Genomic DNA, 16,380 nt, shown 5'->3' on the forward strand with positions numbered 1-16,380 from the left:
GCTCGCCAAAGGGCGTTGAGAAGGACGGGCTCCTTTCCCTTCTCTACCAGTTAGGGGCCGAGTGAGGAAGGGGGCGGGACCGGGGTGAGGCCGTACGGGGGCGGGACCCGGGTAAAATGAGGGGAGGATCCGCCCAGTCTTGGTGCTACCCAATAGGAGGCCAGAACACCTCTCCGGACTGTTGGGGTGCCCAATGAGCATCGTCGCCAGGCCCCGATGCGAGGAGCTCCGAGCCAATCGGCGGCGGCGGTGGGTGGGCGCGGGCGGCATAGGCGGTGCGGCGGAGGCGGAGCGGGCGCTGCGGCAGGAGGGAAGATGGCGGACGAAGAGAAGCTGCCGCCCGGCTGGGAGAAGCGCATGAGCCGCAGCTCAGGTGCCGCGGGGGTCGGGGCTGGGGCGGGGCCGCGCGGGCCCGCGGAAGCAGGGCTCGAGCTCGCCCCTCGGGCGCAGCGCCGCCGCCCGATTCCCGTGGGGTCTTGGCTTCTCCGCGTCTTCCCAGGGTAACGGCCCGGGCCCGCCCCGTGGGGGCTGCGAACCTCTGGAGCGGGGATGCCGGAGGAAACTGAGGCAAGGGGCGGGCCCGGAGAGACCCTGCGCGCTGCCGGGGGGGTAAAGGGCCCGTGATTCCGCAGCACTCCCCCGGGGGATGGCCCTAGCCCTCCCTGCCCATCCGGCTGACACCTTTTGGCCTAATGCACCTGACGTCCCCGGGGAACGCCTGTGCACCCCGCTGGGCCCGGGGGACACTCTTGGGGAAGGACACCCCAACCCCATGCTCAGGGCGTGGCTCCAGGGTGGTGCTCGGCCTCGGGTGCACAGCCTACTCCTGCCATCCCCACCTAATGCTGAGTCTGCGATATCCGCTCGGTGGTGTTCTGCCTCAGGATGGTCCCTGTGCTGGGAGCCCGATTTCAGGCTTATCCACAATAATAATATCAATAACAGGGCGCGTTCATCTCACCGTCCAGCATTGTGCCAGGTGTTTTAAGTGTGTTCTCTCTCTCGCTCTCTGAATGACCACAACTGTAGGAGGTAGGTAGTTACTATCCCCATTTTGCAGGTGAGGAAACTGAGGTCGGGAAACTTAAGGAACTCACCCAAGGTCATTCATTCCAGGGGGGCAGGGGCTAGATTAGAACCCAGTCGGTCTGACTGCAGAGCCCCCTGCCCTTGTCACCACAAACTCCTGAGGATCAGGCCCAGCATTTCACTGCACCGCCTCCATAACCCATAAAAATTGCAGTCACAGTTATTTCTGTTAATTGAATGCCAGGCACTCTGGTGACCGCTTCACGTGTATCATCACTATCCTCCACATTAACCCCATGAAGTTATGTCCTTATTCTTTCGCTTCACTCCCTCTTTTCAGATGAGAAAACCAAGGTTCGGGGGGATAGAGGCCGTTGCCAAGGTTTTAGAGTCGGTCAGTGGCTCAGCTCTCACCCAGCCTGCTCCAGCCCCGCTCTGTGGCTGCAACCTCGTGATGAATCTGATGCTCGGCCCAGTTCTGGGCCCCCTCTCTTGCCTTTTCTGCCTGCCCCCTCCCTCCCTGATGGTCTTCCTCAGGGGTGACATTCAGCTCTTCATGGTGCAGGGTGCAAGTTGTCCACGCAGCCCAGGCAAAATGTCAGCCCCTGGAATGGTGCCTGGGCTCTACTGGGTCCTACTTCAATCTTCTTCTTTGCAGCCTTCACTCCTTCACGCTCCTCAGGCCCTGGGTAATGTCTGGCCCCCAGCCCTGCTGGTCCCTAGTTGTGCAGCACTGTGCACCGAGTACGGATTAAGAAGAGAGCTTTTGTGTTTGACACCCTGGGTGTAATTCCTGCCTCCAACCCGGTGTTCCTGGAGCAGAGTTTATACTCAGGAAGCGTTACCAAAGATGGGGAAAGGGAGGCCTCGTTTTTGTCGTCTCTAAAATGGAGGTTATAGCTACCACACTCTTCAGGTGTACCGGCCACTATCCTGAGCATGTTACAGATGCGAACTCATTCCCTTCGAACAGCCCGACAGGCGGGTCCCGGTGTCTCCATTTTATGCGTTGAGAACGTGGAGGCCCGGGGAGGGGAGTTCATCCAGCGAGTGACAGAGCCAGATTTGGACAGGCAGTCTGGCTGCCGAGTACGTGCTCCGATCCGTTCCGTGTCCCCCTGGCTTCCTCTCTTCTGTCACCCTGGGTTATTTTCCTCCTTGAAGTTACCAACACCTAAAGTTGTGATGTTGTCTTATTTGCTTGTCTGGTGCCTCTCTGCCCCCACCTAGAACGTTAGCTCCCTGAGGGGCCAGTGGCACGTGGTGTAGGACACAGTGGACTCGCTGCATGAAGGCATCCCATCGGCCAGTCCCTTATCTTGGCCTCAGGGTGGCGTCCTGTGAGCAGGTCCCAGCTGAATTCCTGCCCCCCCCCCCCCCCCTCCAGGCAGGGTGTACTACTTTAATCACATCACTAACGCCAGCCAGTGGGAGCGGCCGAGTGGCAACAGCAGCAGCGGCGGCAAAAATGGACAGGGCGAGCCCACCAGGGTCCGATGCTCACACCTGCTCGTCAAGCACAGCCAGTCACGGCGGCCCTCGTCCTGGCGGCAGGAGAAGATCACCAGGACCAAGGAGGAGGCCCTGGAGCTGATTAATGGTGAGCAGGGCTGGAAACGGGTTGTGGGGAGGGGGGGGGTGTGGAGGGGTCTCCGCTCCTTGGGGGCCAGAGCTGGCCTTGTGGAAATCACCCCAGCTAATTCAGCCGTCAGCGTTGGCTGACACAGAAGTGCCTGTACCCGACCTGAGCCTCGCCCACCCAGCTGTCTCTCCTTTTTCTTTCTCTCTGGCATTGGGAGGGTGAGCCAGGTTAGGAAGGGAGGGCCCAGCCTTGGGGGCTGGCAGACCCGGGTTCAGATGGTAGCCATGCCCCATAAGCTCTGTGACCTTGGGGGACTTGTGCAACCTCCTTTGAGACTCAGTTTTCACCTCTGTAAAATGGGCACCGTCACACACCTGCCTCTGAGGCCCATTGTGAGGATTCAGTGAGGTGAGAGTGTTTGGTGCACGGTGGGCCCTTGGCCAGTGGGAGTTATTGTTGCTGGTAATGTCATCGATCAGGGTTCTGGGGCACATATGTGGGTGGGTCAGGAGAGAGGTTGGAAAGGTAGCAGCTTAGAACTTGCTAGCAGACTTTGGTTAATTAATTCTGCCCTGAGAGAAGAGGCTGTTCATGTCTCTGTTCCATGGTTCCTCCATGGTCTAAGCAGTAGTGAGCAGACAGACTTTCTCTTAAAAGGTCAGGTAATAAATAGTTTAGGTTTTGTAGGCATACGGCTCTGCTTTGTAACGGATAGCAGCTTGAGATAATATGTAAACAAACGGCTGTGTATGTGCCAATAAAACTTTATTTACAAAAGCAGAACTTAGCTCATTAGGGGCCATAAGTTGTAAACCCTGGTGTAGAGCTGCTGGGTATGGCCGCCACTCCCCACACAAGGCTGTTTTCACTTAAATTAATTAAAACTAATACTAGAGACCGTTCCTCACACTGGCTGCACTTCCGGTGTTCAGTAGCCACATGTGGCCAGCGGCTGCCATCTTAGTGCAAATAGAAAACATTTCTATCCTTAACGGCAAGTTCTTTTGGGTGGTGCCGGTCTGGATCTCGCGTGTGGTTTTATCATCCATTCAGGCTCTGCCACCGCAGACCCCAGACCCCTCCTGGGCTGCTCTTACCCCATATAACCAGTGCCTTACCCAGACCCAGACAGCCCGGGTTCCCATCTGGCTCTGCCCCAGCCCTGGCTCTGTGACTTTGAGAAAGTTACTTAACATCTCTGAACCTGTAAAATGAGTATTTTGACCATTGAACCTATCTCCTAGGGTAGTTGTGAGCACTCTGACCTAATGCATTAAAGCCTGAATAACCGTTCCTGGTGTCCAGGAAATGTTCTCTAGTTGCTGGCGGTCATTAGGGTGGTTGTTATTAGCCCAGGCCTGGCCAAGTGCACACTTGGTCAGTATTGGCTGTTTTACTATCCCATCCCAGTATTTGGCCTATAGGATATTACTTACCCAAACCCACGCACCGCCCCCCCCCACTCCCCACGGTGTCTAGCACGATCCGTGCATGGCCCCTGTGAGCCTCCTACCTCAGCATTATAGAGAGGAGCAGAGTTCATGCACAGAATCTGGACTGAGCTCCGTGAAGGCAGGGACTGGCTTTCTTCCCACCATATTCCCAGCGTTCAACACACAGCCTGGCCTACAGTCCCTGCTCACAGCATTGTTTCAGGAAGCAGCGGGAAGCGAGAAGGATTCCTAGCAGAGGAAGTGGCAGAAGTAAAGGCCTAGGGCAAGGCTGTAGCCAGGACTCTGGGAAAGACCCTTCAAGGGCATGTCCCAGCCAGGTTGAGGAAGGCTCTGAATGAGTTGAAGAGTTTGGGTCCTTTCTGGAGACGGCAGGAAACACACGGCTCCATGTGCCTGGGGGCTGGGCCTGTGACGCTTTGCTTTCAGGAGAGAGCTGTGTGGCTGGAGGGTGAAGGGCCGGGGAGGCCGGGGGTGCCCGGAGCCCAGCTGGTTGGGTCTAGCAGTGAGCGATGAGAGGGGGTCTGCCCGCCTCAGGGGAAGCAGAGGAAGTAGGTGGGGAAAGCCCAGAGAATCACGAGGGGACTTCTCGAGTCCTCCCAGCTCAAATGGTCCCTGTCCTGAGGCTTTTGGAGCCACGAGAGTGGGTAAGAGGTAATAGGCATTTGGAGATCGAGTGACAGGAGGTGCCACCAGTGGCGGAGGGGACTCGGGAAGGGGCGCAGTCTGGGGAGGGACTCCTGAAATCTGAGGAGCCCAAGGAAGAGCTGTTGGGGGCAACTGCGAGAGGGTCCAGGTTCATCAGAGCACCCAGGCCAGAGAGGGAGACCCTTGGAACGATCCTGGCGAGAGATGGCAGGAGGCTGAGGCAGGTGGGCATGGGGAGATCTGAGCGCAGCTTGGAAGGAAGGCTGTCACACCCTGGGGACTGCCTGGGAGGGGCAGGTGAGGGTGCCTCCCCGTCTCCAGGAGGGACGAGTGTGTGCCTGGTGGGCTGATACTGTGGTGGTGGGGGGGGGGTGCTGAGGTCAGCTTAGGCCTTGGCAAAGGGGTAACTGACTGGGAGGTGCTCCCAGGAAGTAGCCGGGCTCTGGGGCCTAACCTTAAGTTGGCGCAGACTCGGGCGTGTTAGCAGGGGCTGGCTGCACATACCTGCGCGGATGGCCTGGGGGCCCTGCAGCTCCAAGCAGTGTGACCTGCTGGGCCAGGGAGCGGTGAGGGGAGCAGATTTTGGAGAGTTGAGAAGGCAGAATCAGGAGGACTGGGTAACGGATTAGTTGGGTGGGAGTAGGGTAAGGTCAGAAGCAGTGTGGCCCATCCTGGAGTCACACGGAGATGGAGCCTGGTGCCAGCTGTGAGGCCTTGAGCAAGTGTCTTTATTTTCTGAGCCTCAGCTGCATCATCTGTAGAATGGAGACAGGATGGCCTGAGATCCAGGGGCCGGCAGCTGACTGCCCAGCAGAGCACTGGGCTCAGTGCCTGGCACTTGCTGTCCCCACACGACCCCCGTCACTCGGGCACGCGTGGCCGGGTGCGGAGGTCTAGGCAGGGGCTCGGGAGCCTGGTGCGCTCAGCGCGCAGACCCTCCGGTGACCCTGGCCTGCTGACTCGGTGTCTTGGAGCGGGGCTGGGACAGGCTCCCGGGGGGTCGTTAGGAGAGCACAGTGAGATGGCCCGGGCCACGGTGCGCTTTGTAACCAGACGCTCGGGCGTGCCGTGTCAGCAAGCTTGGGGTGTCGGGGCCCGGTTTTCTCTTCGTGAAGGTGGATGTTCCCTGCGTCCTGGGCTCGGTCCGGGTGATCAGGAGATCAGGATTTGGGGTTGACTCTCACCAGTACCCATTTAGATCCGGCGCTCCCCCACTGCCCCGAGGGAACGGGCTGCCCGCAGTAAGAACCAGTGTCCGCATTTTGTGCTGAGGCACCTTTTCCCAGTGTCGGCTCCACTGCAGCTGCTGGGCTATGGCCAGGCCCTGTCAGGGATCTGAGGGCCAGCTGCCTGTCATTGCCAGTGTCCTTGTGTAAGGAGGCTGGGCTGTGGAGAAGCCCTCTCCACCTGCTCCCCATCCCTGAGGGTCCCAGGGAGGCCCCGGTGTGAGCAGCAGTCCCCTCAAACATACTCACACCCGGGGTCCGAGGGTCAGTGAGCACCTTTGACCTAGTGTCCCCACACAAGGTCAGTGACTCAGGAGTATTAGCAGGGGCTGGCTGCATGTACCTGCATGGATGGCCTGGGGGCCCTGCAGCTCCAAGCAGTGTGACCTCATGGGCCAGGGAGGGGTGAGGGGAGCAGATTCTGGAGAGTTGAGAAGGCAGAATCAGGACGACTGGGTAATGGATTAGTTAGGTGTGGGGTGGGTGCTGGCTTCAGGCTGGGTCTCTGGCCTCTCTGGGCTCCTCCTTCTGGATCTTGGGTCTTTTGGGACAGCAGACCTAATCCTGTCACCTTTTTCTCTGTCCAGGCCCCTTCCCTAGTTTGTCCCTGAACCTTTTTAGAGTCAGAGGCCACCCCATTATTCACTCACTTTCACCTAAATGATTATGGTGTATTAGCTCGGGGTGTTCTAACAGAATACCACAGACTAGGTATTTATTTGCCATAGTTCTGGGGCTGGAAGTCTGGGACGAAGGTTCTTTTTTTTTTTTTTTAATGTTTGTTTATTTTTTTTTTTAATTAAACTTTTTTTTTAACATTTATTCATTTTTGAGACAGAGAGCATGAACGGGGGAAGGTCAGAGAGAGAGGGAGACACAGAATCTGAAACAGGCTTCAGGCTCTGAGCTGTCAGCACAGAGCCCGACGCGGGGCTCAAACTCACGGACTGCGAGATCATGACCTGAGCCGAAGTCGGACGCCCAACCGACTGAGCCACCCAGGCGCCCCAATGTTTGTTTATTTTTGAGAAAGAGCGTTAGCAGAGAGAGGGGGAGACACAGAATTTGAAGCAGGCTCCGGGCTCTAAGCTGTCAGCACAGAGCCCAATGCGGGGCTTGAACCCACAAACTGTGAGATCATGACCTGAGCTGAAATCAGACATTCAACTGACTGAGCCGCCCAGGCACCCCTGAGATGAAGGTTCTGACCAATCCAGTTTCTGGCAAAGACTCTTCCTGGCTTGGAGACAACTGCCTTCTCGCCGCGCACTCATGTGGCATTTCCTTGGCGTGTGCACGTGTGGAGAGAGAGATGGAGCTCTCTGGTGTCTCTTCTTATAAGGACACTAATCCCATGGGATCAGGGGCCTCCCCTGTGACTTCATTTAACCTTAATGACTTGCATGAAGGCCCATCTCCAAATACAGTCACATTGGGGGTTGAAGCTTCAACATATGAATTTGGGGGGACACAATTCAGTCCCTGACATATGGACTGACAAGTAGTAACTGTCAGCCTTGTTTCACCCCAGCCACTGTTCCAGCAGTAACTACCCCTCCTGGTAGCCCTTCTGGTGGGAGCTGCTATAATCAGCCCATTTTACAGGCCAGGCAAGTAAGGCTCCGAGAGGCAGTCACCCCCACAGAGGGTCACAGAGCTCAGGATGGGAAGAGCTGAGGTCTGAATGCAACAGTTGGGGTCCGGAGTTTACCCTCCTTAGCCTCAGAGACGCACTGAGCCGGCCAGCCCGTGATCTGTCAGCAGCGACAGGTGCCCTGCTGTCGTGCACACAGTTTCCGGGGCTCCTGATCTGCCCTTCCTGAAGCAGGTGGAAGTTCCCCACTCCAGACTGGGAGGTCCTTGAGAGGCTGCCCCTGGGTCTGCCTCGCTCTCAACTGGAGCCCCTTTGGATGGGTGCTGTCTTGGTGAGGGGTGTTGATGTGGGCAGGTTAGGCCAGGGCATTGCCAGGCGGGCAGGGGAGGGTTTCCTTTTCACCCTCTCTTGAGCATTTGGATCTGAGATGCACAAAAAAAGACATGAGGTTCCAGCATTTCTGCCTGAAGAGCTGAGGGGGATCCCTCTCCCTCCTTCCCCGTGGCCTGTTTCTGTCTCATTTATTCATGAATTTCTTCAGCATTAGCACCTGTTCTGTGCACAGAGCTGGGAACTGGGAACCCAGCAGTGAGCAAGGACAGCCCAGCCCTGCCCTCTCAGTATGAGGTGACTGACAGACCACAGACAGGACATTGGTAAATGCACGGAGGCTTCCTCGTGCAGTGGGGGTCTCAGGAAAGGCTCCTCAGTGAGGCCAGAGGACAGCAGGCAGGAGGAGACCATTAAGCAAAGGCCTTGAGGTGCTGGGGGCAGGGCAGGACTGGGAGGGGCGTCATGGGGGATGGGGTAATACTGAGCTGAGGGGATGCACAGGGTTCTGAGGGTTCCCTCGCATCTTGGCTTGTGGGCCAGACTCCTGAAGGTCAACTTCTAGAAAGGGGAGATTGGAAAGGAGTGTTTTGTTTTTTATTTTTTTGTTTAACATTTACTTATTGTTGAAAGACAGAGCACGAGCAGGGGAGGAGCAGAGACAGAGAGGGAGACACAGAATCCGAAGCAGGCTCCAGGCTCCGAGCTGTCAGCACAGAGCCCGACGCGGGGCTCGAACTCACGGACCGTGAGATCATGACCTGAGCTGAAGTCGGACACTTAACCGACAGAGCCACCCAGGCGCCCCTGTTTTGTTTTGTTTTGTTTTGTTTTGTTTTGTTTTGTTTTGAAGTCACTTAAGGCTCCTGTCCAAGCAGAATGTTTTCTGAGAGTTGGCTGGCCAGGGAAAGATTTGGGTGCTGTGAACGGTGGCGGGTAAAAGCTTGGCTTTTATTAGATTTTTAGATTTATTAGATTTTTATTAGATTTTTAGATTATTAATTTTTATTAGATTTTCAGTGTATGTGTACCTCGGCCAGGCCGTCTAGCCTCAGGGATCCCTGCTGACTCACGGCCCCAGCTGCTGGAGGATGTGGCAAGGAGGGGCTCGCCCTGGGCTGGGGGGCTGGGCCTGGCTCTGCAGGTGCGGGGCCTGTGCGGACATTTATGCTTCCCGGAGGCAGGCAGGTACAGCGGGGAGCACCGCGCTCAGGATTCTCCAGCCAGCATATTGGGGTCCACACAGAAAGGAAAGGAGGCAGAATCTTGAGGCTGCCCAGGTGAGACAAGGAACGATAAGCAGAAGCCCAGGGAATGGAGAAGGAGGCCTGTGTTCGTGATGTCCGGTTCAGCTTGGATCACGGATGGACACAGCTGGCACAGGGGGGCCCCCTGGCCACCCCAGGGACGTGTTCGACCACACCAGGGCGGTACAGGCAGAGGCCACCACAGCCTACAGGGGGTGGGGCTTGTGTGACATCGGCGAGCCTTTCTGACCAGGCAGCGGACCACACTGACGACCGGACCAGACTGAGACGTGCGGGCGAGGGAGACCAGGGATGGACAGATCAGACAGAAATAGGGGTAGCGTTCTCACTGGGATGCATAGCCCTCACAGAAGGGAGAATTGTGACAGCAAGTGACATCTGTCGAGGTCCCCGTGCCGGGCACCGTGCTGTGTGTCACTGTGGCCTGCTGGAAAGTGGCTAATGGTTCAGAGGCAAAGGGATGGTCAGGACATGACAAGAGTGACAGGAACACGGGACAGGCAGGGTGGTGGGGACAGCCGTGGAAGCAGCCAGGCAGATCAGGTTCCAGGACATCGGTTGCTGCCTTGACGTGCAGCAAGATGGAATGATACGTGTGTGGTCATGGTTGTGTATTTTGGTCGTGGTCCTCGCAAAGTCTGCGCTAGCTCAGCGTCAGGCAGATGGCCCTGCCTGGGTCTCTGGGCTTCAGTGCACGAGAGAGAGATTAATCAGCAGTGTCTCTGGCGCTCAGACAGGATCAGTGGAGGGAGTGTCACGGTGGTGTTCAGAAACGCACTGGCAGGTAGGACAGGTGATCCTCACCTGCGGTGTGGGCTGGGTGGGTGTGTGGAATGTCCCCAGGAGAGTAGCTGTCAGGGAAGCCACGTGGGAGCAGCTCAAGGTGAAGGGCCATTCTGGTGGTCTGGGGCTGGATGTCCTGGGGGCCCCGCCCAGTGGCTGCACCCGCGGTGGGGTGGGGGGTGGTGGTGATGCAGGGACCAGACTAGCAGGAACACTCACTCATGTGCCAGGCCAGCTGGTTGGAGCAGGAGGGAAGCATTTAGGGGAGGAGGGGATGGCTTCTGGCTGCAGGAGCTCCTGCCTGGACTCCAGAGCGACTGGGGGCTCCTCCCCACGGTGTACACACAGCCCTCCCGCGCACTCTGCGCCCCACACGTGAGTCACCCAGGTGCGCTGTGCTGCCCCCGGCCTCCCTCTCCCCGCAGGGAGAATCGGCGCCCAGTGGGGACAGTTCGCACCCCACAGAGGGTAAATCCAATGCCTGGTACCAACACATCCTTTAGGGACAGCTGGGGGAACTGTGTCAGCCACCTCTGGGGCCATAGTCGATGTGAACAACACGTGTCCCACCTAAGCTGCCTTGTGGTCTCTTCACAATGCCCCAGTGAGCAGCCTGGACCTTCATCCCGCTTTCTATACATTGGACAACTGAGGCCCAGGGGCTGAGGACTTAGCCGGCTCCTGTGGCAGAGCTGGCCTGGTCCCCCGGCCTCCTCCCTTTCTCCTAAAAGTCTCTAGAAAGTTTCCCCGTCCCTGCCCCCGGGGGATCTTGGACTGGGTGGGAGGGGGAGCCTGGGTCCCAGCATCTCTCTTCGATGTCAGCCCAGCCTTCTGCTGTCCTCCCCGATGTATGTGTGCAGGGTAGGAAGAGGTCATGGCTGTGTTCATGTCCCATTTGTGGGGGGAGGCGGTGGAAGTGACAGCGGGGGTGGAAGGATGGGGGGCGAGCCCAGCATGACTGTCGAGGCCACTGCAGGGCCAGGGTGTGCACACATGTGGAAGGCACCGTTTCTTGGACAGTGTGACTGCACACACGTCGGGGGTGGGGAGGCGTTCGTGGATGTGTGTGAGGCCAGTGTTCACATGTGCATGTGTGCAAGGTAGGGCAGGGGTTGCATGCCGCCCTCCATCTGGAGCCCTCCACCTCGTCCCGGCCTGCCTTTGACGCGCCGTCTCCCTGTGTGTCCCCGTTTCGTGTATGTCTACAGGCTACATCCAGAAGATCAAGTCAGGAGAGGAAGACTTTGAATCTCTGGCCTCACAGTTCAGCGACTGCAGCTCGGCCAAGGCCAGGGGAGACCTGGGTGCCTTCAGCAGAGGTGCGCAAGGAATGGGCACTGCCGAGCTCTGGGGGGGGCTTCTGTCCCATCAGTGGGGGTCCCCTAGCCAGGTAGAGGTTGGGAGGGGCGGTCCCTGCTGCAGAAGCCTTGAGGCTCCACCAGGTGGCAGCACAATCCCTCAAGCTTCAGTGGTTGCCCTGCTTGGGGGTGGCTGGGCCACAGAGCCTCCTGCCTGATGTCCTTCAGTCCTGGGGTGGGGGGGGGGGTCGGTCTGCGTGTCTCTGTGCAGTTGTCCCCATCAGAGACCCAGTAAGGTAGGTACTCTCCTCCTGTTGGGGGTATAAGGCTGAGTCCCCTGAGCGCCCCAGGGCCTGTCCCCTAGAATGCCCCTCCCAACACCACCTTCAGGAGTGGGGACAGCAGGAGAGAAGGGAGGAGGGTGAGGGGAGGGTAGCAGCCCTGGCTTTAGGCCTGTCTGGCTCAGGCAGTGCAACGGGAGGAACAGAGGAGATCAGCCACCACCCCCTCCTGTTCCTCCTCTCCCCCTCCATACTGGGGTCTGCAGAGCATCAGGGCCGGGCCAGAGATGGGGTGAGGCGGGAGGGGGGCGGTGTCGGCAAGGGGCTGTGAGCCGAGGCAGGCAGGACAGATGATGTGGCGGGGGCTGGGATCGGGGGGCCCAGGGAGGTGAGTTCATCACTGAAATGTGTCTCTAAGTGCACAGCAACACCTCTGCCTGCCATCCTTCATGCTGTCCTCAGGCTTCCTGGGGCTTCTTAATGGCCCTGCCGCCCCACAGTGACAGGGCCGTAAACCGCGTGATGGATGAGCAGGAGGCTCGGCGCAGGTGGGAGCCCCATCTGCCCGCCCTGCCCGGTCGTGGCCCGCGGCCATGTCTTGACCCCCACGCCCCATCCTTCACGCTTCCCCAGGTCAGATGCAGAAGCCGTTTGAAGACGCCTCCTTTGCACTGCGGACGGGGGAGATGAGCGGGCCCGTGTTCACGGATTCCGGCATCCACATCATCCTGCGCACGGAGTGAGGGGTGTGGGTGGCCCAGGCCCGGCCTGCAGGGTAGGGCGGGGCTAGACGGGTGGCTGGGCCCACGGACCCTGCTGCTCCCTGCTGGCCACCAGGTGCCCCTCCCTGCTAATGTCACAGTATTTATTGTTCCCAAAATGGCCGGGGGTGGGGGAGCTCTTCACCACTGGGGGCTCCCTCTCTGCCCCCAGTTGGGGCTGTCCCTGCCAGACTCCTCTCCCCTTTAGGAATTGACTTCAGAAGGGCGGCTGCGTGGGGAGGCTCCCAGACAGAAGGGGTGGGGGTGGCCCGTCCCAAAGAGAAGGCCTAGTCAGCTGAGCTGCCCCCTGCGTCCCCCGACCCAAGTCCAGGATGGGGGCAGGAGGCCCCCGGTTGTTTCTGGTTATGCTATGTTCCTCTGTTCAATTGCAAAAAGCACATGCTCCACTTGGGGCCCGGGCCGCCCAGCCGCCTTGGGGCCTCGCTGAGCATCAGTGCAGCACCCCCTTGCCCTCCATTAAACTTGGAACCACTGCTCTGCTGTCCTGTGTCTCGTTCCCTCCCCGCTGAGGCGAGGGGGCAGCTGTCAGAGTGGCAGTCCTGTTCCGCCGTCCCTAGTGTCCAAGCTGCATTTCCTCCCTGAGAAGCTCCTCTTCATCCTGGGCCCCGGGGGCTCCTAGCGGGGAAGACACCAGTCAGCGCCAGTGGTCCTCGAACTCGGGTGTTCAAGAATGTTCTAGAAGGCAAGAGCAGTGCACTGGCCCCACATCTCTGCATGCAGCAGACCCAGGTGGAGCTGGGGATCTGCAGGGGATCCTTGGAGAGCCAGACTGAAGCCTCCCGCCCCCACTGCGCTGGGTGCCCTCCACACACACACACACCCCCATACCCTCCACAGGCCGCTCCTAAATAGAACAGATTACATCCAGCACCCTGATGCCTGCTTCCCTGTTACCACAAATGCTTCTGGCAGGTCGTTCCTGGGTCCTGCCTCCTCCTCAGATGTTGTTACCTTAGCAACACGGAACCGGCGGGAAGGGAGAAGGGCCACTGCCAGGCACCTCTGAGAGCGGGCGTCCCGCCCGGCCCTCTGCAGGAGGGCGTCCCTGGACTGGACCCTGGGTAAAAGGCTGTCTTGGGAGCAGAGGGGATCCCTGTGGCACATCAGGTGGACGCACCTGCCTGGTGGCCTGCGGGTGTGGCCCCCCTGGTTTCCATCACCTCACAGCTGCCCCTGTGCCAGGGCCTAGGCTGGGGGCCCAGTTCATTCAGGGGGTTTGTGGGTTTCACCCACTCTGCCCCCTCAGTTAATGGGAACCAGTCCGGATCGGGGGGTGGGGGATGGCAGGCTAGCAGGGCTCGGGGACCTGAGCAAAATAAAGGCCTGCCCAGCCCTACTGACCCCAAGGGAGGCCCCAGAGACTGTGTCTCATAAACAGTCACCTGGGCCAACTCCCATCTGGCTGGTTTCTGGAGCGATCGCTCTCTGCTCACTGCCTGCCAGAGTGTCATTAGGAAGGTTTAATGGGTTTCCTCTCGGCTCTGGCAGGCTGTGGGGGGAGCTGGCGGGCTGGCTGCACCTCTAAGCAGAATCTTAACATCGCCTGCGGGGGCCACGAGGCAGGCAGCAGCCCATCCCTCGTTTGCACCAACAATTTTGTGGGGTCCCGGAGGGCTCACCCCCCCACCCCCACCCCACTGAGACAGCAGAGCCTCTGGGAAGGGGCAGGAAAGAGGGCTGGGCGGGGGGGGGGGTGTGGAGAGGGGGTTGAGACACCGCTGGGGAGTGTGATGTGTTTTCCTGGGTGGGGTTGGCAGGGAAATGGTCTTTGTGGCATTCTCTGTCACTTTGGGCGCGCGCGCGCGTGTGTGTGTGTGTGTATGTGTGGCCATGTGACTCTAGTTATCCCTAGGTGTGTGTCCTGGGTGACACTGGGAGTCCCCCCAACTGGATGTGACCACTCCCCTCCGTGGACCTCCTCCTCCCTTTGTCCAAACAAAAGAATATGGCTGTTAAGTAAACGTGCCCGGAGTCGGCTCAGCGTCAGGCTGTGGCTCCCCTCACCTGCTGCACATTCCCACCCGCTGCCTCCTGCCTGGAGGTGGGGCTGTAAATCCCAGGCCTTCTGGGAACGACGAAGGTGCATTCGTCCCTCCTGGCCCTTTAGTCGGGCATTTCCCCGCCCCAAATGCCCTGGGGATGGGGGTGGTTTCCACTCTCCTGCCACAGGCACCAGCTCGGGCTTCTGTGGCCACGCGGCAGGGCCGGAGTAGGTCACCTCAACTCGGGGTGACACGGGCTCTGCCACGAGATGGGCTGCGAAGCTTCTCCAGGGTGGCCAGGCACACGTCCGGAGGGGGAAAGCCAGAGTTGGCAGCAGGCAGCCTAAGGCACACAGATCCTGGCTTGGTCTGGGGAGGAGGGGTATTCCTCTCCTGCCCTACCTTGGTCGGCACGGCACAAAAGCTACAAACAAGCGTCAGGAGCGCTGGGGCCTGCCTCTGTGTGTGACAGGGGGAGAGGGCGCTTAGGGCGCCAGGCGCTCTGGGCATCACTCGGAGGACAGGCGTACCGACGGGACGGACACCCACGGCCCGCCCGGTACTCTGTGCCCGGTTCCAGGTTTGTGTGTGTTTGGGACAGAGACTCAGCAGCCCTCAATCCCAACCTTATTTTGGGAGTTAGAGAGACCAATGAACTTCTCCCTGCCCCCACTGTGAGCCCTCTGGGGGATTTGCCTCCAAATCAATGTATGGGGGCGGGGCTCAGGGGACCTAAGTGTCCCAGCCCTGTGTTTTTGTTTTTGTTTTTTTTTTTTTAAGCAGGTACAAAGCGCCTCTCCATGGGCTTATCTGGGAATCAGTTCTTTTTCAATGTCAAACTTGTCAATTTAAATGGAAATTAATTGCTTTTCTTGAAGATTTCTTTAAAAATTGGTTTTAAATGAGTGCATTAGGCAGTCCCATTTATTATTCATTGGTTTCATTCGCAGCTTGGCCCTGTGTCCCGAGTTCCCGGAGATGGCAGCATGGAACGGAGATGATTTAATCAGAGGTCATTAATTAGATATGGGGGTGGGGGGTAGCTCCCAGAAGAGCGGTTTCGCCTCCTCCGTGGGCCCGGTGGGCTGGGATCTAGGCCTGTGGGGGCTCTTTGCGTAATACTCCTCCCTGGCTTCAGTGGGGGCCGTGTGGTGGGGCGAACGTGGGGTGGTGGTCAGCACGACCTTTGTTCCCAATCACCCGCCCCAGAGGTGACTCTACCCTCTCCTGCAGTCTGTCTCACCTCGGCCACCAGGGATCTGGCTAAAATAAAGCCCTCATCTGTTCTTGCCCTTCTGTGCACGCCACCCCCCAACACCCCCCCCCCGGCACCCCCCCCCCCTTAGTCACATTACCGAGGCTCCTAAGGAATGGGCCTCTGCTTCTCCGACCTCTTCAACTCCCTCTCATGCCCCTTCCTGCCTCCCATACTTCCTAGCTTTTCCCATCCTTCCCTCCAGGAGCTCTAGGCCCATCGCTAGCCCAGCCCCCCTCCAGGTAAATGGGCTCCAGGTGTAGGGTGTGGGTGTGTCGGCTGAAGGTACCCAGTGCGCCTTCAGGCTGTTTCTTTTTTTCAGTGAACTAGGAACAGGTGCGACTCATGTAAAATGATTTTGAAATCACAAAGCAAAAAGAGAAAAGGAAAAATACTACTGTGTCCCACTCTCTCATACCCAAATTCTTAAAAGCAGCCAAATTGTTAAAAGAAAAAATCTCTCTCCCTCTCTCTCGCGCGCGCTCTCTCTCTCTCATACACACACACACACACACACACACACACATTTAAAAAGTTGCCAGATGGCTCAGTGATGCAAAACCAGTGATGGAGAATATTCATCTGAGGCCTGTTTTCATCTTTGTGATAGAATTCTCGGTTGTTTGAATCAAATTGCTTTGAAACAAATTGTTTTTGAACAAAGCAACTTTGGACGGGGGTCTCTTCGCCTGTCTTCCCAAAGGGCTCGCCCAGCCGTGCCCCCCTTCTGCTGCACCCCGAGGCTGGGCTTGGGACAGCTTGTGGCATGGGACACAGGGGGGCCCAGCTGGGATGGGTCTCCAGGCTCAGGCTGAGCCTCCCTCCACCTGGCCTCCTCTGCCCCGTCTGGACACACAGAGCAACGAAAGCA

At 58.4% G+C, this 16,380-nt stretch overlaps 1 protein-coding gene across 1 annotated transcript; it reads left to right on the forward strand.

Annotated features, from left to right (window-relative positions):
- The first annotated feature begins 241 nt into the window (after positions 1-241).
- On the forward strand, positions 242-12,745 carry PIN1 (peptidylprolyl cis/trans isomerase, NIMA-interacting 1). The gene is made up of 4 exons (XM_045491829.1): positions 242-373; positions 2,417-2,629; positions 11,120-11,230; positions 12,124-12,745. Exons 1-4 carry the CDS (start codon positions 316-318, stop codon positions 12,231-12,233), a joined length of 492 nt encoding a protein of 163 aa, XP_045347785.1. The 5' UTR covers positions 242-315; the 3' UTR covers positions 12,234-12,745.
- Positions 12,746-16,380: the final 3,635 nt, after the last annotated feature.

Source organism: Leopardus geoffroyi, chromosome A2 (genome assembly GCF_018350155.1).
Source record: "Leopardus geoffroyi isolate Oge1 chromosome A2, O.geoffroyi_Oge1_pat1.0, whole genome shotgun sequence".
NCBI classification, from domain to species: Eukaryota; Metazoa; Chordata; class Mammalia; order Carnivora; family Felidae; genus Leopardus; species Leopardus geoffroyi.